Source organism: Salvelinus fontinalis, chromosome 3, assembly GCF_029448725.1.
Source record: "Salvelinus fontinalis isolate EN_2023a chromosome 3, ASM2944872v1, whole genome shotgun sequence".
Classification (NCBI taxonomy): Eukaryota; Metazoa; Chordata; class Actinopteri; order Salmoniformes; family Salmonidae; genus Salvelinus; species Salvelinus fontinalis.
The window spans coordinates 16,157,393-16,178,707 of record NC_074667.1 but is presented as its reverse complement, the minus strand read 5'-3'; the positions used below and the strand labels follow the sequence as shown (position 1 = coordinate 16,178,707).

Genomic DNA, 21,315 nt, shown 5'->3' with positions numbered 1-21,315 from the left:
CCCCTTGACCTTTACCACATTTTGTTAAGTTACTGCCTTATTCAAAATTGATTAAATATTTGTTTTCCCTCAGCAACCTACACACAATACCCCATAATGACAAAACAAAAACAGATTTTTAAAAATGTTGGCAAATGTATTAAAAATAAAAAACAGAAATACCTTATTTACATAAGTATTCAGACCCTTTGCTATGAGACTCGAAATTGAGCTCCGGTGCATCCTGTTTCCATTGATGATCCTTGAGATGTTTCTGCAACTTGGAGTCCACCTGTGGTAAATTCAATTGATTGTACATGATTCGGAAAGGCACACACCTGTCAATATAAGGTCCCACAGTTGACACTGCATGTCAGAGCAAAAACCAACCGAAGAGGTCGAAGGAATTGTCCGTAGAGCTCCGAGACAGGATTGTGTCGAGGCACAGATCTGGGGAAGGGTTACAAAAAATGTCTGCACCATTGCAGTTCCCCCATGAACACAGTGGCCTCCATCATTCTTAAATGTAGAAGTTTGGAACCCCCAAGACTCTTCCTTGAGCTGGCCGCCAGGCCAAACTGAGCCATCGAGGTGAAGGATCTTGGTCAGGGAGGTCACCAAGAACCCGATGGTCACTCTGACAGAGCTCTAGGTGCCTGTGGAGATGGGAGAACCTTCCAGAAGGACAACCATCTCTGCAGCACTCCACCAATCAGGCCTTTATGGTAGAGTGGCCAGACGGAAACCACTCCTCAGTAAAAGGCTCATGACAGCCTGCTTTGAAATTGCCAAAAGGCACCTAAAGAACTCTCAGACCATGAGAAACAAGATTCTCTGGTCTGATGAAACCAAGATTGAACTCCTTGGCCTAAATGCTAAGCATCACATCTGGAGGAAATCTGGCACCATCCCTATGGTGAAGCGTAGTGGTGGCTGCATCATGCTGAGGGGATGTTTTTCAGCGTCAGGGACTGGTAGATTAGTCAGGATTGAGGCAACGATGACCAGTGCAAAGTACAGAGAGATCCTTGATAAAATCCTGCTCCAGAATACTCAGGACCTCAGACTGGAGTTAAGGTTCATCTTCCAACAGGACAACGACCCTAAGCACACAGCCAAGACAACGCAGGAGTGGATTTAGGACAAGTCTCTGAATGTCGTTGAGTGGCCCAGCCAGAGTCCGGACTTGAACCCAATCTAACATCTCTGAAGAGACGCTCCCCATCCAACCTGACAGAGCTTGAGAGGGTTTACAGAGAAGAATGGGAGGAACTCCCCAAATACAGGGATGTCAGGCTTGTAGTGTCATACCCAAGAAGACTCAAGGCTGTAATCGCTGCCAAAGGTGCTTCAACAAAGTACTGTTTAAAGGGTCTGAATACTCTTGTAAATGTGATATTTAAGTTCTTTATTTTTAATACATTCGCCAAAATTTAACAACCTGTTTTTGCTTTGTCATTATGAGGTATTTTGCGTAGATTAATGAGGAAAAAATAAAATGTAATCAATTTTAGAATAAGGCTGTAACGTAACAATTTTTATTTTTATTTAACTAGGCAAGTCGGAACAAATTCTCTACAATTACGGCCTACCCCAGCCAAACCCTAACCCGGACGACGCTGGGCCAATTGTGCGCCGCCCTATGGGACTCCTAATTACGGCCGGTTATGATACCGCCTGGAATCGAACCAGGGTCTGTAGTGACGCCTCTAGCACTGAGGTGCTGTGCCTTGGACCACTACACCACTCGGGAGCCCCTCCGAATACACTGTAGGGAACATGTTATTTAAAGCATACAGATGTAATGCTTTATAAGTTGTTATAAGCATTTATGAGCTTTGTAACATCTTAAAATAATGTGTCTCAATGCATCAATATTTCAACTGACTCAAACTGGCTAGTATTTAATCAGAATCATTATGAGATGATTATAAGACATAAGGGGGTCATACTAACTGGATGACTCACACTAAATTGCAGTGTTGGATCTAGGAACAGAAGCATTTCGCTACACCCGCAATAACATCTGCTAAATATGTGTACTGCTCTGTCGTTCGCAAAATACTTTAGTCTGAGACTTTCATCACTGAAGTCGTTTGTGGTGTTGTACAAAACAAGGTCATCAGCAATTGAATTGTCTCTAACCAATCAGAGTATCAATGCCAATGACTGATTGGTTTTCATGATTTTCAAACCGCCACTTTACCCATGTGTGTTCTGGCTCTGGCCCAACCCATCGGTTTCTGGACCAATCAGACGGCCCTGAATGTGTTTGCGTTCGGTGAAAAGTCGGGGAGGTACTCAGATCCAGACTCGTTACAGAGGAGAAACTAACGTCCGTGGGCTGACGTAAGCGTTTGTCAGAGCGAGGAGTCTGGGTAGCCATGCAAGGGTCCTACATGTTTAGTACGAATTTCCTAATATTTGAGTCATAAAATGAAGCCAGCATCTATATTAGATCTCGTTCTCATTACACACTTGTATTATTAACCTTTAATAAGGCAAGTCAGTTAAGAACACTGACTTGCCTTATTAACCTTTGACTAGGCAAGTCAGTTAAGAACAAATTCTTATTTACAATGACGGCCTACCGGGGAACAACTGCCTTGTTCAGAACAACAGATCTTTACCTTGTCAGCTCGGGGATTCAATCCAGCAACCTTTCGGTTTCTGGCCCAACGCTCTAACCACTAGGCTACCTGCCGCCCCACTTTATTGATCCAAACCGTGAAATTGGTTTATCGCCATGGTCCTGTACCGAATAGGTCCAAAATACAGACAGCATGGCAAGTCAGTAAGTATTTCAAAAAGTGTAGTAGTAGTATACACGTCTCGTTTGTATAGGAGGATCTGATTTTTATGTAAATTACCCCTTTAAAGCCAATGAGAAAGTGACAACGACACTCACTCTATGGTGGTCTGATCCAGGATTCCAGTCACTGGGATGCCATAGAATCGCTGCATGGCAGCGACTGCCGATTGCATGGCTTTCTCTGACCGCAGGTCTGACGTTCGGATGTCATGGGGAAGCAGGTAGCCATAGTTCTTCAGCCATGTCTGTGAAGGAGAAAGAACAAGAGAGACAGGTGACTGCGTAACCTTCCACAAAATCACTGCACTTAAACTGACAGCCCTCTCGGGTCTCCCTCTTTAATCTCTTTCATGGCGGTTGGGGAGAGCAGATGCGAAAGTAGGGTCCCCTTTAACTGCGTGCCCCTTTAAAAGGCCCTCCTCAATTGAGCTCATTTTGGTCATGACTATTTTAACAGATGGCGGTTTCACAGGCTGTCTGTGCTTTCTGTAGGGGATCCAGCACCAATAATAACACTACAAGGTAGCTGATATATAGAAGACAACACAAGGGAGTCAAGCCTTAGAGGCTTAACATTAACTAGGCTTAGCACCCCTATGATTTGTAGTGCATTTGCATTTACATACGCTGAATTTAGTTTGATATCAAATTGTTTTGTTTGCATCCAGCTCCATTCATTTAAATGGGGTCCCCTTTTGACCCTTGCACCCTTGACAGCTATCAATCTTTGGTAAATTTCCGGTCAAGTGAGAAGAAAGGTGCTGGCTGTCTAGATTTTGAGGGTGTTTTTCTTTTTTTAAGACACTTTATTAGTGATTTATACACAATCCTATCTGTTTACTGTAAATTATAAAACTGAAGGTATTGTCTGGTAACACACTGTAACGGCTCTCTTTTGCTGAGTGAGTTGACCAAGGTGCAACAAACACAGACACAGCGACAATCACCCACAAACAAACAGTGAGAACAACCTACCTTAATATGACTCTCAATTAGAGGAAAACGCAAAACACCTGCCTCTAATCAAGAGCCATACCAGGCAACCCAAAACCAACATAGAAACAGAAAACATAGACTGCCCACCCAAAACTCACGCCTTGACCATCACACACATACAAAACAACAGAAAACAGGTCAGGAACGTGACAGAACCCCCCCCTCAAGGTGCGAACGCCGGGCGCACCAGCACAAAGTCCAGGGGAGGGTCTGGGTGGGCATCTGACCACGGTGGTGGCTCAGGCTCCGGACGCTGTCCCCACACCACCATAGTCACTCCCCGCTTCTGTATTCCCCTCCCAATGACCACCCTCCAACTAAAACCACATAAATGAAGGGGCAGCACCGGGATAAGGGCCAGCACCGGAATAAGGGGCAGCACCGGGATAAGGGGCAGCACCGGGATAAGGGGCGGCAGGTCCTGGCTGAGGGACTCTGGCAGGTCCTGGCTGAGGGACTCTGGCAGGTCCGGGCTGAGGGACTCTGGCAGGTCCGGGCTGAGGGACTCTGGCAGGTCCGGGCTGAGGGACTCTGGCAGGTCCGGGCTGAGGGACTCTGGCAGGTCCGGGCTGAGGGACTCTGGCAGGTCCGGGCTGAGGGGCTCTGGCAGGTCCGGGCTGAGGGGCTCTGGCAGGTCCGGGCTGAGGGGCTCTGGCAGGTCCGGGCTGAGGGGCAGCTCCGGACTGAGTGGCAGCTCCGGACTGTAGGGCAGCCCATGACTGTAGGGCAGCTCATGACTGTAGGGCAGCTCATGACTGTAGGGCAGCTCATGACTGTAGGGCAGCTCATGACTGTAGGGCAGCTCATGACTGTAGGGCAGCTCATGACTGTAAGGCAGCTCATGACTGTAGGGCAGCTCATGACTGTAAGGCAGCTCATGACTGTAGGGCAGCTCATGACTGTAGGGCAGCTCATGACTGTAGGGCAGCTCATGACTGTAAGGCAGCTCATGACTGTAGGCCAGCTCATGACTGTAGGGCAGCTCCTGACTGTAGGGCAGCTCCTGACTGTAGGGCAGCTCCTGACTGGCTGGCGGCTCTGACAGCTCCTGACTGGCTGGCGGCTCTGGCAGCTCCTGACTGGCTGGCGGCTCTGGCAGCTCCTGACTGGCTGGCGGCTCTGGCAGCTCCTGACTGGCTGGCGGCTCTGGCGGCTCCTGACTGACGGACGGCTCTAGCGGCTCCTGACTGACGGACGGCTCTAATGGCTCGGGACAGACGGGCGGCTCTAATGGCTCGTGGCAGACAGATGGCTCAGACGGCGCTGGGCAGACAGATGGCTCAGACGGCGCTGGGCAGACAGATGGCTCAGACGGCGCTGGGCAGACAGATGGCTCAGACGGCGCTGGGCAGACAGATGGCTCAGACGGCGCTGGGCAGACAGATGGCTCAGACGGCGCTGGACAGACAGATGGCTCAGACGGCGCTGGACAGACAGATGGCTCAGACGGCGCTGGACAGACAGATGGCTCAGACGGCGCTGGGCAGACAGATGGCTCAGACGGTGCTGGGCAGACAGATGGCTCAGACGGCGCTGGGCAGACAGATGGCTCAGACGGCGCTGGGCAGACAGGCAGTGCAGAAGGCGTTGGGCAGACGGCCGACTCTGCCCTGCTGAGGCGCACAGTAGGCCTGGTGCGTGGTGCCGGAACTGGGGGTACCGGGATGACGGCACGCACTTCAAGGCTAGTGCGGGGAGCAGGGACAGGGCACACTGACCTCTCGAAGCGCACTATAGGCCTGGTGCGTGGTACCGGAACTGGAGGTACCGGGCTGAGGGCACGCACCTCAGGGCGAGTGCGGGGAGAAGAAACAGTACATACAGGGCTCTGGAGACGCACAGATGGCTTAGTGCGTGGTGCCGGAAATGGAGGCACTGGGCTGGAGACACGCACCATAGGGAGAGTGCGTGGAGAAGGAACAGGGCTCTTAAAACACACTGGAAGCCTGGTGCGTGGTGTAGGCACTGGTGGTACTGGGCTGGGGCGAGGAGGTAGCGCCGGAAATACCGGACCGTGCAGGCGTACTGGCTCCCTTGAGCACTGAGCCTGCCCAACCTTACCTGGTTGCATGCTCCCCGTAGCCCGTCCAGTGCGGGGAGGTGGAATAACCCGCACTGGGCTGTGTTGGCGAACCGAGGACACCATGCGTAAGGCTGGTGCCATGTAAGCCGGCCCAAGTAGACGTACTGGTGGCCAGATATGCAGGGCCGGCCTCATGACATTTGGCTCAATGCCCAATCTAGCCCTACCAGTGCGGGGAGGTGGAATAACCCGCACTGGGCTATGCACCCGTACAGGAGACACCGTGCGCTCTACTGCGTAACACGGCGTCTGCCCGTACTCCCGCTCTCCACGGTTAGCCTGGGAAGTAGGCGCAGGTCTCCTACCTGCCCTCGGCCCACTACCTCTTATCCCCCCCCCCAAGAAATTTTAGGGTAGTACTTGCGGGCTTCCAGCCTTGCTTCCGTGCTGCCTCCTCATAACGTCGCCTCTCCGCTTTCGATGCCTCCAGCTCCGCCTTGGAACGGCGACACTCCTCTGGCTCTGCCCAGGGTCCTTTACCGTCCAGGATCTCTTCCCATGTCCAATCCTCCTTTTCCCACTGCTGCTGTCGTTGCTGTCCGTTAACCCGCTGCTTGATCTGGGTTTGGTGGGTGATTCTGTAACGGCTCTCTTTCGGTGAGTGAGTTGACCAAGGCGCAGCGGGTGATGAATACATAATACTTTATTGTAAGACGAAGACAGACACGAAATACACTTGACTAAATATACAAAATAACAAAACGAACTAGACAGACCTAAACTACGAACTTACATGAAACGAAGAACACATGAACAGGAACGACCGAAAGAACGAGACGAGACAGTACCATGTGGTGCAACAAACACAGACACAGCGACAATCACCCACAAACAAACAGTGAGAACAACCTACCTTAACATGACTCTCAATTAGAGGAAAACGCAAAACACCTGCCTCTAATCAAGAGCCATACCAGGCAACCCAAAACCAACATAGAAACAGAAAACATAGACTGCCCACCCAAAACTCACGCCCTGACCATCACACACATACAAAACAACAGAAAACAGGTCAGGAACATGACACACACAAGATCAATTACATCATCAACAATGAAAAACCTAATAGGATTTCATTTGAATTGGTATGTATTGCACTAAGGAACAAATCCTTGCTTTTATCTTGTTTCATTTAGCCAGTCCAGATCAAATGTAATACAACCTCCCTCTGATAATGGAGTCTCAAAGCCTCCGAATACTCTGTGTGTGTGTGTGTGTGTGTGTGTGTGTGTGTGTGTGTGTGTGTGTGTGTGTGTGTGTGTGTGTGTGTGTGTGTGTGTGTGTGTGTGTGTGTGTGTGTGTGTGTGTGTGTGTTGTGTTGTGTTGTGTTGTGTGTGTGTGTTGCATGCGTGCGTGCCTGTGTATATGTGCATGTAGAACACTTTCAACTGAAGCTCAGGGAAAATGACTCAAATTAAATAATTCACCAGTGCTATTAAACAACAATTACTACAGCATCATTAAAGCTCAACACACAGGCAATGCCAGTAGCATGAAGCCACCACAAACCAAGACAATGGGTTCCTTATCCCCCATACCATGCAAAACAGACAGCAAGTAATTTGGACAGGCTTCAGTGGGCTTATTGTTTCCACAGTAAAAATAAAAATAGCCACATGCTTCACTCGCTTAACAATTTAAAAATGTTGGCTGAATATGAGCAGGTAGTAAGACAGGCCACTTCATACTGTATTTCTGCAATATCGTGTGAAAAATAGAGGAAAATATGGGATAGTAGGTGTAGTAGCGGATTAATGAATAACATTATTGAATATTTGCTCAAGAGGGTTGTCATTTTATTTGTATTGAAAATGAAAGAGTTGGCATACCGGTATGCAGTATTTGCTCATTCTTTGCAGAAAGAATTCCCTTATCAACCATTAATGAAAATGTAGATTTGTACATTAGATTGAGGGTAATGACATTGCAGTCTTTGCAACATAACTACAATTCCTTCTCAATTTGATTATAAGTAGCCCTGAAGAAAATAAACAATAACTCAAGAAACAGCCACTGATGTGATCAAATTATAGGCCATGAACTAGGATTTAACTCCCTCACAATCCTTATCCAGAGTTGCTACACCCCAGTTGACATTTCCTGCTCCCCAAAGTCAACAGCTAGGTTACTTCCCCAGGAACACTATAGCCCTGTTTGAAATGCATCCTTCCTTCCTTCCTCCCTCCTTTTCAGTGATAATAGATCTGAATTGGTTTGATTGGTGAAAGTAATAGGTTGGTAACCACTGATCTGTGATTATCTCAAGGAAATAATTATGCATTTCTGAGGTATTCGAAAAGGGCCAGTAACAACACAAAGAAAGTAAAGACTATTCTCTCCAACATGGTGGTCGTTTTTGGGCTGTTTGATCCCTGACCCAGTAGAAAAGGCTGTGACTCTTTGCCTTCCTCTCGTCTAATTACGTTCACAGCAGATCCTCTTCTCCTCCACATTTCTACTCAGCTTCATTCAGACTACAAAAAACGACCAATCATTTCAGGTCCAGTATCATGTGATTCAGCAGACTGCTGGCATTACACATCTGGCTAAAAGACTACTGTAGCGATGCTGGAGTCACTTTTATTGTTAACTTTGACAACTTCTGGAAACAGAAGATACTCTACAAGAATGATGGAGTCCATCCAAATCATCTTGGCTCTTGGAATCTGTCCATGCATTTCAAGGCTGCGTTGAAACAATGACTGGTAAATGATCCAAGTTAATCTCAGTTAATCCCTACCATTGTGACAATGAGTCGTCATAATGCTGCATCAAATGTACATGATCTTACGGGCATTGGCAAACACAATGTAAGTAATTAAATTTATGTACCCCTAATTGCACCGAATACATCTGTTATCCTACAGCTATTGTAAGCAGTAATCATGAGCCTATAAACCAGAGTTACTGTCACGATCGTCGTAACTTTGTAGAGAGGACCAAGGCGCAGCATGATAACAATACATACTTCTTTATTGACGAGAAGACGAAAACGAAACGAACACTATACAAACTAAACAAAACAACAAACAAGGACCATGCATACACACACCCGCCAGCCAGGACCAGCCAGAGCCGCCCGCCAGCCATGACCAGCCAGAGCCGCCCGCCAGCCAGGATCTGCCAGAGCCGCCCGCCAGCCAGGATCTGCCAGAGCCGCCAGTCAGCCAGGATCTGCCAGAGCCGTCAGCCAGCCAGGATCTGCCAGAGCCGCCAGCCAGCCAGGATCTGCCAGAGCCGCCAGCCAGGATCTGCCAGAGCCGCCAGCCAGCCAGGATCTGCCAGAACCGCCAGCCAGCCAGGATCTGCCAGAGCCGCCAGTCAGTCAGGATCTGCCAGAGCCACCAAAGCGGGTATTAACTATGGTGGAGTGGGGGCCACGTCCCGCACCCGAGCCGCCGCCGTAGGAAGGCCCACCCGGACCCTCCCCTTCTGTGTCAGGTTTTGCGGCCGGGGTCCGCACCTTTGGGGGGGGGGTACTGTCACGCCCTGGCCTTAGTATTCTTTGTTTTCGGTAATATTTTGGTTAGGTCAGGGTGTGATAGGGGGGATGTTTGTGTGTATTTGTCTCGTCTTGGGTGGTTGTATTGTATAGGGGGTTTTGTAGAGTGTATGGGGTTGTGTTTAGTGTAGGTGTCTAGGTAAGTCTATGGTTGCCTGAATGGTTCTCAATCAGAGACAGCTGTCTTTCATTGTCTCTGATTGGGAGCCATATTTAAGGCAGCCATAGGCATTAGGCTATTGTGGGTAATTGTCTATGTGTAGTGTTTAGTGTCAGCACTATTTTGGTTGAATAGCTTCACGGTCGTCTGTTTGTTGTTTTGTTCGTTTGTTCGTCTTCATAATAAAAGATGTCTTTCTATCACGCTGCGCCTTGGTCCACTCTTCTTCAAAGTTACGACGATCATGATAGTTACACTGTCAGCACTGAGGCGATGTGCAAAGAAGACCACTTTATGCAGCTCACCCTGCACTATCAGCTCCAATGTAAATAACATGAGTAAGTCTACGTCTGATAAGCTTCACAATATAATAGCCATATTTAGGAAAACCAAAGTTCCAAAGGCTGGGCTTAATATAGTGTAGAAGTATTGTAGTGATTCATATGATGATGATGTAAAGAATATTTGCTGGTCTGTAGTGTGTAATGAGGAGCAACCAGACGCTGCACTTGACGCACTTATGAAACTACTTATTCCAGTTACTAATAAGCACGCACCCATTAAGAGAATGACTGTAAAAACTGTTAAATCCCCTTGGATTGATGAGGAATTGAAAAATTGTATGGTTGAGAGGGGTGAGACAAAAGTATGGCAAATAAGTCTGGAAGCCCAATTTAATTTTTTAATTTTTAATTTTACCGTTATTTTACCAGGTAAGTTGACTGAGAACACGTTCTCATTTGCAGCAACGACCTGGGGAATAGTTACAGGGGAGAGGAGGGGGATGAATGAGCCAATTGTAAACTGGGGATTATTAGGTGACCGTGATGGTTGAGGGCCAGATTGGGAATTTAGCCAGGACACCGGGGTTAACACCCCTACTCTTACGATAAGTGCCATGGGATCTTTAATGACCTCAGAGAGTCAGGACACCCGTTTAACGTCCCATCCGAAAGACGGCACCCTACACAGAGCAGTGTCCCCAATCACTGCCCTGGGGCATTGGGATATTTTTTAGACCAGAGGAAGGAGTGCCTCCTACTGGCCCTCCAACACCACTTCCAGCAGCACCTGGTCTCCCATCCAGGGACTGACCAGGACCAACCCTGCTTAGCTTCAGAAGCAAGCCAGCAGTGGTATGCAGGGTGGTATGCTTGATTGATTGATTGATGGCCAAACGTACTGCAAATTAAGAAATCATGTGACTAAACTAAAGAAAAAGAAACTACACTATGAAACAAAGATAAATTATATAAAGAATGATAGTAAAAAGCTTTGGGGCACCTTAAATGACATTTTGGGAAAAAAAGCCAACTCGGCTCCTTTATTTATTGAATCAAATGGCTCATTCATCACAAAGCCCACTGATATTGCAAACTACTTTAACCTTTTGCCAATAGGTGGCGCAATTAGCATTTTTTATTTCTGGGTGTCACCAAATTAAACTGCCTCGTGCTCAATTCTTGATCGTACAATATGCATATTATTAATTCTATTGGATAGAAAACACTTTCTAGTTTCTATAGCCGTTGGAATTTTGTCTGTGGGTGACCCAGAACTCTTTCTACAGCGAAATCCATGACAGGTACTGCGATGGTCTGAGAGCGAAGCTCTGATTTCAGATCAGTTTTGAAAGTCTGTGAATATCCTATGGAACGACATGAACTGCACCCGCCTTCCCCTGGATGTCAGTAACCAATGAGAAGTGGAATGGGCTTGCTGCGTAGCTCTCAGAGGTTATAAAAGGCCAAGGAGCGAGAGGAGCCTTCCTTTCGACACTGAACATTGCGCGAAGTGGACCTCAGGATGCCATTTTCAAACGCTCAATTTTAAACGTTAGATGTATCCATCTGTAATTTAATTAGACATAGGTGTTAGAAGCATCATAACGAAGCTATTTTAAACCGAGTTATATCAGATTATGCGAGTATATTGCTATTTTTCGGAATTTCAACAGTATTGCGCCTTGAGGATTTGGACACGTTGGTGCAAAATAGCTATGGCTAGCTAGTGTTAGCTGCTATATCAGAAGTTGAATGCAACGTTTTACAACCAAACAACGATTCTTTTGGACAAAGAACCACCATGGCAAGATTCTGATGGAAGCTCGTCGAAAAGTAAGAGCTATTTATGATGTTATTCCGTTTTTATGTGGAAAAATGTAAACTCAATAATGGTGAATAGTGACGCCGTTATTGCGTCACTAGTCTGGCTGTAACGCACACTGTATGTCTAGTAACGTTAATTTTAAAAATCTAACTCTGCGGTTGCATTAATAACTAATACATCTTTCATTTCATGTCCAACCTGTATTTTTTTTGTCAAGTTTATGAATAGTTTTTGATAAAAATATTTGTATTTTCAAAATGGCGCCGGCCAGATTGCTTGAGTAGTTGAACACTATTTCCATTGTGTAAGCACGATTTGTGCCGCTAAATATGCACATTTTCGATCAAAGTCTATATGGATTGTGTAATATGATGTTACAGGAGTGTCATCTGAAGAATTCTGAGAAGGTTAGTGAAAAAATTAATATATTTTGGCGATGTTGAGTTATCGCTCTCTTTGGCTAGAATCAATGCTCTGGTAACGTTTGCATATGTGGTATGCTAATGTCGTGTCTTTGCTATCGTTAAATTGAAGACTTATAGTTTTTATCATATATTCCTGTAATTAGGGCTTACGCTATCACTTGAGTAATAACGTAACTAATTAACTATGAATTCGAGGGCACCAGGGAAAGTTATTAGATTACAAAGTTATAATTTCCCAATATAACCTTTCAAATATTTTCATATCTGATCAATAGTCTTCTAATTAATGATTTATTTACTCTACCTCGTCAGTCTCATTCCAAACGTCGTAAATCGTTGATTATCTGCACGAACCCAGTCTTCACTATGAGTCATCCATACATCAATTGTCTTAAATCATTTATTTATTACTAACTAATTAATTCACAGAAATGCATAAACAAACAAACAAACTTAAAATAGTTACATGAAATGATGGGAGCAATATACCCTAGTGTGCTGAACCGGCATGGCGGCTGTTAGACAAAGGGAAAGTTGCGTTCGACTAATAATTCACTACAGAGTCCATAACTATAACAATTGACATGCTAATCCTTACACATGAACGCTCACTCATTCGGGAACAATTGCAATCAATATATATATATAGTTACGTTCAGTGTGTGTGTCGTCTTGATCGTTGGAGAGAAGTTCGTTTTTGTTGGAGTTATTGTGGAGAGTTCAGAGTGACATTCGTTATAGAATGGATGTTTCGGCGGTTGTCTTTCTTCGCGTTCAATGATACCGAATTCCTAGCTGCAGACTAGAAGTCAATATCAAAGACTTGTTATGATTCGTATAAGAGTTTTAACCACGTGGGATGGTTAAAAGATTCAGCAGTCTGGTCTCAAACCTTGGCCCTCTCGTTATCGAGGTAAGCTGGTCTGCAACCTTTGTCCTCTCGTGATTGAGAGAAACATGGTCTTAATGGTAATTTCTTAGGAGTTGGGTTTTATTCAGATAGCAGAGAGGGGTGGTCCCATGGTCTCTGACCCATACTGGGCTCAGGGCGGTCCTTGGATTTAGTTCAAATCAAAAAGGTATTTGTATTTTTCTTAATTAAACAGTCCAAAATCATATTACACAATTATACAAACAGTATCATACTCACTCATTCATTTTATACAACAAACAGATGTAAACCTCATATCTGAGGTTATTATATAAACAGCGGTATGGTAATGTGGTCCCACAGTCTCTCCTGAGATTCCCACATGGGGACAAATGGACATGTTAATAGCTAGGATCTTCACCAATATTTCCTACTTTGGCAGGAACATGAAATATGTTCGTACCTCAAGTTCTGTGAGGTGGAAGAGAATTCCTTTGTCCTGAAAGTTTACCCTCTGTCTTAATACTGTTTGTGGTGGGGAGATTCTCAGGAATTTACGACATCTCTCTGTGATCACCGCATGGGTTGTGGTGGAAAGGGAGAGGCAGGGAGAGGGGGATGGGGTTTGCTATACCCACGCAGGCAACGTCATGACACTAATATAACGATTCATTGTGTTTTCGCCGTAAAACACTTAGAAAATCTGAAATGTTGTCTGAATTCACAAGATCTGTGTCTTTCCATTGCTATGTGCTGTGTATTTTTAAGAAATGTTTTATGATGAGTAAATTGGTAATACACGTTGCTGTCTGTAGTAATTCTAGGAGCTTTGGTGAGATTTGTGATGCTGGCCGCAATGGCAAACTATGATTTATACCTGAAATATGCAAATCTTTCTAACAAAACCTATCCTATACCATAAATATGTTATCAGACTGTCATCTGATGAGGTTTTTTCTTGGTTAGTGGCTATCAATATCTTAGTTTAGCCGAATTGGTGATAGCTACTGGTGTTGAGAAAAAATGGTGGACAAAGAAAAAGGGTGTCTTTTGCTAACATGGTTAGCTAATAGATTTACATATTTTGTCTTCCCTGTAAAACATTTTAAAAATCTGAAATGGTGACTTTATTCACAAGATCTGTATCTTTCATTTGGTGTCTTGGACTTGTGATTTAATGATATTTAGATGCTACTATTTAAATGTGACGCTATGCTAGTGATGCTAATCAGTGTGGGGGGGGTGGGGGGTGATCCCGGATCCGGGTTTCTGAGGCGGTAAAAGTTCATGACTTTTTCATTGGAAAGATAAGCAAACCTAGGGATGACATGCCAGCAACAAACGCTGACACTACACATCCAAGTATATCCGACCAAATTATGAAAGACAAGAATTGTACTTTTGAATTCCATAAAGTCAGTGTGGAAGAGGTTAAAAAATTATTGTTGTCTATCAACAATGACAAGCCGCCAGTGTCTGACAATCTAGATGGAAAATTACTGAGGCTAATAGCAAACGATATTGACACTCCTATTTGCCACCTCAATTTAAGCCTACTAGAGAGCGTGTGCCCTCAGGCCTGAAGTAATTCCGCTACCCAAGAATAGTAAAGCCCCCTTTACTGGCTCAAATTGCTGACCAATCAGCCTGTTACCAACCCTAAGTAAACTTCTGGAAAAAGATTGACCAGATACAATGCTATTTTACGGTAAATAAATTGACAACAGAATTTCAGCATGCTTCTAGGGAAGGACATTCAACAAGCACGGCACTTACACAAATGACTGACGATTGGCTGATAAAATGATTGTGGGGCTGTCTTGTTAGACTTCAGTGCAGCTTTTGATATTATCGATCATAGTCTGCTGCTGGAAAAACGTATGTGTTATGGCTTTACACCCCCTGCTATAATGTGGATAAAGAGTTACTTGTCTAACAGAACACAGAGGGTGTCCTTTAATGGAAGCCTATCAAATATAATCCAGTTAGAATCAGGAATTCCCCAGGGTAGCTGTTTAGGCCCCTTGCTTTTTAAAGTTTTTACTAGCAACATGCCACTGACTTTGAGTAAAGCCAGAGTTTCTATGTATGCGGATGACTCAACACTATACACGTCAGCTACTACAGCAACTGAAATGACTGCAACACTCAACAAAGAGCTGCAGTTAGAGTGGGTGGCAAGGAGTAAGTTAGCCCTAAATATTTCTAAAACTGGAACAAAACACTTACTAAACCCTAAACCTCAACTAAATCTTGTAATAAATAATGTTGAAATTGAGCAAATTGAGATGACTAAACTGCTTGGAGTAACACTAGATTGTAAACTGTCATGGTCAAAGCATATTGATGAAGTAGTAGCTAAGATGGGGAGAAGTCTGTCTATAATAAAGTGATGCTCTGCCTTCTTAACAACACTATCAACAAGGCAGGTCCTAAAGGCCCTAGTTTTGTCGCACCTTGACTACTGTTCAGTCGTGTGGTCAGGGGCCACAAAAAAGGACTTAGGAAAATTGCAATTGGCTCAGAACAGCTGGTCCTTGGATGTACACAGAGAGCCAATATTAATAATATGCATGTCCATCTCTCCTGGCTGAAAGTGGAGGAGAGATTGAATTCCTCACTACTTTTATTTATGAGAGGTTGAATGCACCGAGCTGTCTGTCTAAACTACTGGCACACAGCTCAGACACCCATGCATACCCCACAAGACATGCCACAAGTAGTCTCTTCACATTCACCAAGTCCAGAACAGACTATGGGAGGCACACAGTAGTACATAGAGGCATGACTACATGGAACTCTATTCCACATCAAGTAATTGACGCAGTAAAATTAGATTTAAAAAACAGATTAAAAAACACCTTATGGCACAGCGGGGACTGTGAAGCAACACAAACATTGGCACAGACACATGCATACACACACAGACACACACACACACATATGATAACATATTTACTATACATACACATGGATTTAGTACTGTAGATATGTGGTAGTGGTGGAGTCGTGGCCTGAGGGCACACAGTGTGTTGTGAAATCTGTGAATGTATTGTAATGTTTTAAAATGGTATAAAATGCCTTAATGTTGCTGGACCCCAGGAAGAGTAGCTGCTGCTTTGGCAGCAGCTAATGGGGATCCATAATAAATACAAAATACCCGGGTCACCGTAAGAACAGTTCGACAGCATTTTTTTTTATAAAGACACATTTTCTCCCCTACAACGCTCCTGACTGCATGTGCTGCGATATAAATAGAATGAATAGAATAGGTGTCCCCATTCATGTCAATGATGGCATAATAGGTGGACTGGTGGCCAGTGCAAGGAACAAAGCAGGAAGTGAAAGAAGAAAGTGTACCCACCAATATGTGCTGTGTTGATTGTTGATTCAATTCAACTGACATTTCAAAAAACACATTCCACCAATATGTGCTGTGTTGATTCAACTCAACTGACATTTCAAAAAACACATTCCATTGCATGATCCACATCAGTTAACATCATTCCAATGACCATTCTACATTACTATGGAAATTATTGCGTCACAATACCAGGCAGCCTTTGCAAGTGTTAAAACGGTCAGCTGATTCTTGCCGTCCTTTATGATTAGCTTTAGTCGGGCAGTTTAGTCTCCTATTCAGAGGACCATTACTTTTGTTAGTGTGTTATTGATCAAAGTCACGCCAAATACTTATCATCACATCTCGTTCAGCCTATCAGCAGCCTTAATTCCCGGGACTTCAGTTTCAGTTGGTCTATGACCTCAGCACACTGTGTGGTCGGAAACGTGCTTTCCCCATCCTGATGAGCACTTCCACAGTTTTCCCTCCTGCTGAACTTTTCCTCCTGTGGACTAAATCCCTGTATGTCTGATGTTTAATTAACCACAGTTAATGTCAGTTCTCAAAGGACATGATTCTCGGTTATCTGAGCCATGAGTGGTCAGATGTGTGTGTGATGTGTGAATGTGGACATCTTCTTCCATTAGACTCCCCCGAACCTGGACATCCGCTTCATCCTTGTTCTGACCGGACATTCTGTAGTGGGTGCTACAGGCCTTAAGCCAGCACCTAAGATTTCTTATTACTACATTCATGGTCCTTCGATTCTCTACAACCCTACCCCTATTTTACAGCAAGTGTACCCATGAGTTTACCTGTCAAATTGCCAGGGTTAGAGGTTCCAAGCCTGTGCTATTCATTCTGTTTGTTATATGCATGTGTGCTGCTGCTGCTGCAGGGAGGGGGGCGCAACGAAGGCAACCGTCAGCAAGGAGAAACAAAGTCTCATCACGTTACAAGTCAATGTTACCGTAGAAATGGACTCAACCGCATGAATGCCCGGCCGTCCCGTCTTAAGTCAGCTGTTCGTCCCGCCCAAAATTAATATATATCATAATAATATACACACTGAAAAAAAATACAAACGCAACATGGAAAGTGTTGGTCCCATGTTTCATGAGCTGAAATAAAAGTTCCTGAAATGTTCCATATGCACAAAAAAGCTTATTTCTCAAAAATGTTGTGCACAAATTAGTTTCCAACCCTGTTAGTGAACATTTCTCCTCCTCCAATTAAAGGCCACTCTAAACTGTGCAGTTCTGTCACACAACGCAATGCCACAGATGCCTCAAGTTGAGGGAGCGTGCAATTGGCATGCTGACTACAGGGATGCCCACCAGAGCTGTTGCCAGAGAATTTAATGATAATTTCTCTACCATAAGCCGCCTTATGTCATTTTAGGGAATTTGGTAGTACGTCCAACCGGCCTCACAACAGCAGACCACGTGTAACCACGCCAACCCAGGACCTCCACATCCAACTTCTTCAACTGCAGGATCGTCTGTGACAAGCCACCTGGACAGCTGATGGAACTATTGGTTCTCACAACCGAAGATTTTCTGCACAAACTGTCAGAAACCATCTCAGGGAAGCTCATCTGTGTGCTTGTCGTCCTCAGCAGGGTCTTGACCTGACTGCAGTTCGGCATCGTGGCTGACTTCAGGGGGCAAATGTTCACCATCGATAGCCACTGGCACGCTGGAGACGTGTGCTCTTTACGGATGAATCCCGTTTTTACTGGGCAGATGGCGACCGGTTTGCTGATGTTAACATTGTTAACAGAGTACCCCATGTTCCCCATAATCCCGGTGGGGTTATGGTATGGGCAGGCAGGCATACGCTACGAACACAATTGCATTTTATCAATGGCAATTTGAATAAACAGTGATACTGTGACGAGATCCTGAGGCCCATTGTTGTGCAATTCATCAACCGCCGTCACCTCATGGTTCAGCATGATAATGCACAGCCCCATGTCTCAAAGATCTGTACAACATTCCTGGAAGCTGAAAAAGGCCCGGTTCTTCCATGGCCTGCATACTCACCAGAGATGTCACTGATTGAGCATGTTTGGATGCTCTGGATCAATGTGTACAACAGCGTGTTCGAGTTCCCGCTAATATCCAGCAACAACCCACATTACACACACCTGGCAACCATCATTACGCACACTCAATCAATCACATTTATTTATAAAGCCCTTTTTACATCAACCGATGTCACAAAGTGCTATACAGAAACCCAGCCTAAAACGCCAAACAGCAAGCAATACAGATGTAGAAGCACGGTGGCTAGGAAAAACTCCCTAGAAAGGAAGGAACCCAGAAATAAACCTAGAGAGGAACCAGGCTCTGAGGGGTGGCCAGCCCTCTTCTGGCTGTGTCGGGTTGAGATTAGTACATAGCCAAGATGTTCAAACTAGAGGTTGACCGATTAATTGGAATGGCCGATTAATTAGGGCCGATTTCAAGTTTTCATAACAATCGGAAATCTATATTTTTGGACATCGATTTGGCAGATTATTATTATTTTTTTACACCTTTTTTTAACTAGGCAAGTCAGTTAACTTCTCTAGGATAGAGGGCAGCATTTTCCCATTTGGATAAAAAGCATACCCATATTCAACTGCCAGCTACTCATCATCAGAAGATAAGATATGCATATTGTTAGTATATTTGGATAGAAAACACTCTGACGTTTCTAAAACTGTTTGAATCATGTCTGTGAGTATAACAGAACTTATTTAGCGAAACCCCGAGAACAAACCATTCAGATATTTTTTTTGAGGTCGCTCTCTTTTCAATGGATTTCATTGGAATACAGATTTCTAATTGACCTTCTTGCAGTTCCTACCGCTTCCACTGGATGTCAACAGTCTTCAGAAATTAGTTGAGGGTTTTTACTTTGTGTAATGAATAAGTATGGCCATTTTGAATCAGAGTCACTTGAAGTGTCCTGTTAGATAGAGGCGCATGACCAGAAAGCATGCTACAGATTGTTTTAATCCTGTATTGAACACAGATCATCCCGTCTTCAATTTTATCGATTATTTACGTTAAAAAATACCTAAAGTTGTATTACAAAAGTAGTTTGAAATGTTTTGGCAAAGTTTACAGGTAACTTTTGAGATATTTTGTAGTCATATTTCACAAGTTGGAACCGGTGTTTTTCTGGATCAAACGTTCCAAATAAATGGACATTTTGGATATATATCGACGGAATTAATCAAACAAAAGGACCATTTGTGATGTTTATGGGACATATTGGAGTGCCAACAACAGAAGCTCGTCAAAGGTAAGGCATGAATTATATTTTTATTTCTGCGTTTTGTGTCGCGCCTGCAGGGTTGAAATATGCTTATCTCTCTTTGTTTGCAATGGTGCTAACTCAGATAATAGCATCGTTTGCTTTCGCCGAAAAGCCTATTTGAATTCTGACATGTTGGCTGGATTCACAACCAGTGTAACTTTAATTTGCTATCTTTCATGTGTGATTTAATGAAAGTGAGATTTGTATAGTAATTTTTATATTAATTAATTTGAATTTGGCGCTCTGCATTTTCTCTGGCTTTTTGCCAAGTGAGACAGTAGCGTCCCACCTAAACTCAGATTTTTGGATATAAATATGAACTTTACAGAACAAAACATACATGTATTGTGTAACATGAAGTCCTATTAGTGTCATCTGATGAAGATCATCAAAGGTTAGTGATTAATTTTATCTCTATTTCTGCATTTTTTTTTACTCCTCTCTTTGGCTGGAAAAATGGCTGTGTTTTTCTGTGGCTATGTACTGACCTAACATAATCGTTTGGTGTGCTTTCGCCGTAAATCCTTTTTGAAATCAGACATGTTGGCTGGATTCACAACAAGTGTAGCTTTAATTTGGTGTCTTTCATGTGTGATTTCATGAAAGTTTGATTTTTATAGTAATATATTTGAATTTGGAGCTCTGCATTTTTACTGGCTTTTGGCCAAGTGGGACTTTAGCGTCCCACATATCCTAGAGAAGTTAAGAACACATTCTTATTTTCAATGACGGCCTAGGAACGGTGGATTAACTGCCTTGTTCAGGGGCAGAACGACAGATTTTTACCTTGTCAGCTCGGGGATTCAATCTTGCAACCTTACGGTTATCTAGTCCAACGCTCTCATTGCACTCCACGAGGAGCCTGCCTGTTACGCAAATGCAGTAAGAAGCCAAGGTAAGTTGCTAGCTAGCATTAAATTTATCTTGTAAAAAATTATCAATCAATCAATCATAATCACTAGTTAACTGTACATGGGTATTACTAGTTTATCTAGAGTGTCCTGCGTTGCATATAATCGATGCGGTGCGCATTCGCGAAAAAGGTACCTAACCATAAACATCAATGCCTTTCTTAAAATCAATACACTGAAGTATATATTTTTAAACCTGCATATTTAGCTAAAAGAAATCCAGGTTAGCAGGCAATATTAACCAGGTGAAATTCTGTCACTTCTCTTGCGTTTTTTGCACGCAGAGTCAGGGTATATGCAACAGTTTGGGCCGCCTGGCTCGTTGCGAAATCATTTGCCAGAATTTTACGTAATTATGACATAACATTGAAGGTTATGCAATGTAACAGGAATATTTAGACTTATGGTTGCCACCCGTTAGATGAAATACGGAACGGTTCCGTATTTCACTAAAAGAATAAACGTTTTGTTTTCGAGATGATAGTTTCCGGATTCGACCATATTAATGACCTAAGGCTCATATTTCTGTGTGTTATTATGTTATAATTAAGTCTATGATTTGATAGAGCAGTCTGACTGAGCGATGGTAGGCACCAGCAGGCTCGTAAGCATTCATTCAAACAGCACTTTCATGCGTTTTGCCAGCAGGTCTGCTGTTTATGACTTCAAGCTTATCAACTCCCGAGATTAGGCTGGTGTAACCAATGTGAAATGGTTAGCGGGGTGCGCGCTAATAGCGTTTCAAATGTCACTCGCTCTGAGACTTGGAGTAGTTGTTCCCCTTGCTCTACATGGGTAACGCTGCTTCGAGGGTG

General features: G+C 44.1%; 1 protein-coding gene across 2 annotated transcripts in view; it reads right to left on the bottom strand.

The window, feature by feature from the left end:
• mmp24 (matrix metallopeptidase 24) overlaps positions 1–21,315 on the bottom strand; it is a 98,696-nt gene that overhangs the window by 57,210 nt on the left and 20,171 nt on the right. For both annotated transcript variants that reach the window (XM_055907661.1, XM_055907653.1), the window contains exon 2: positions 2,888–3,036. In XM_055907661.1, coding sequence (XP_055763636.1) covers positions 2,888–3,036 — 149 coding nt within the window. The remainder of the gene's footprint in view (positions 1–2,887; positions 3,037–21,315) is intronic.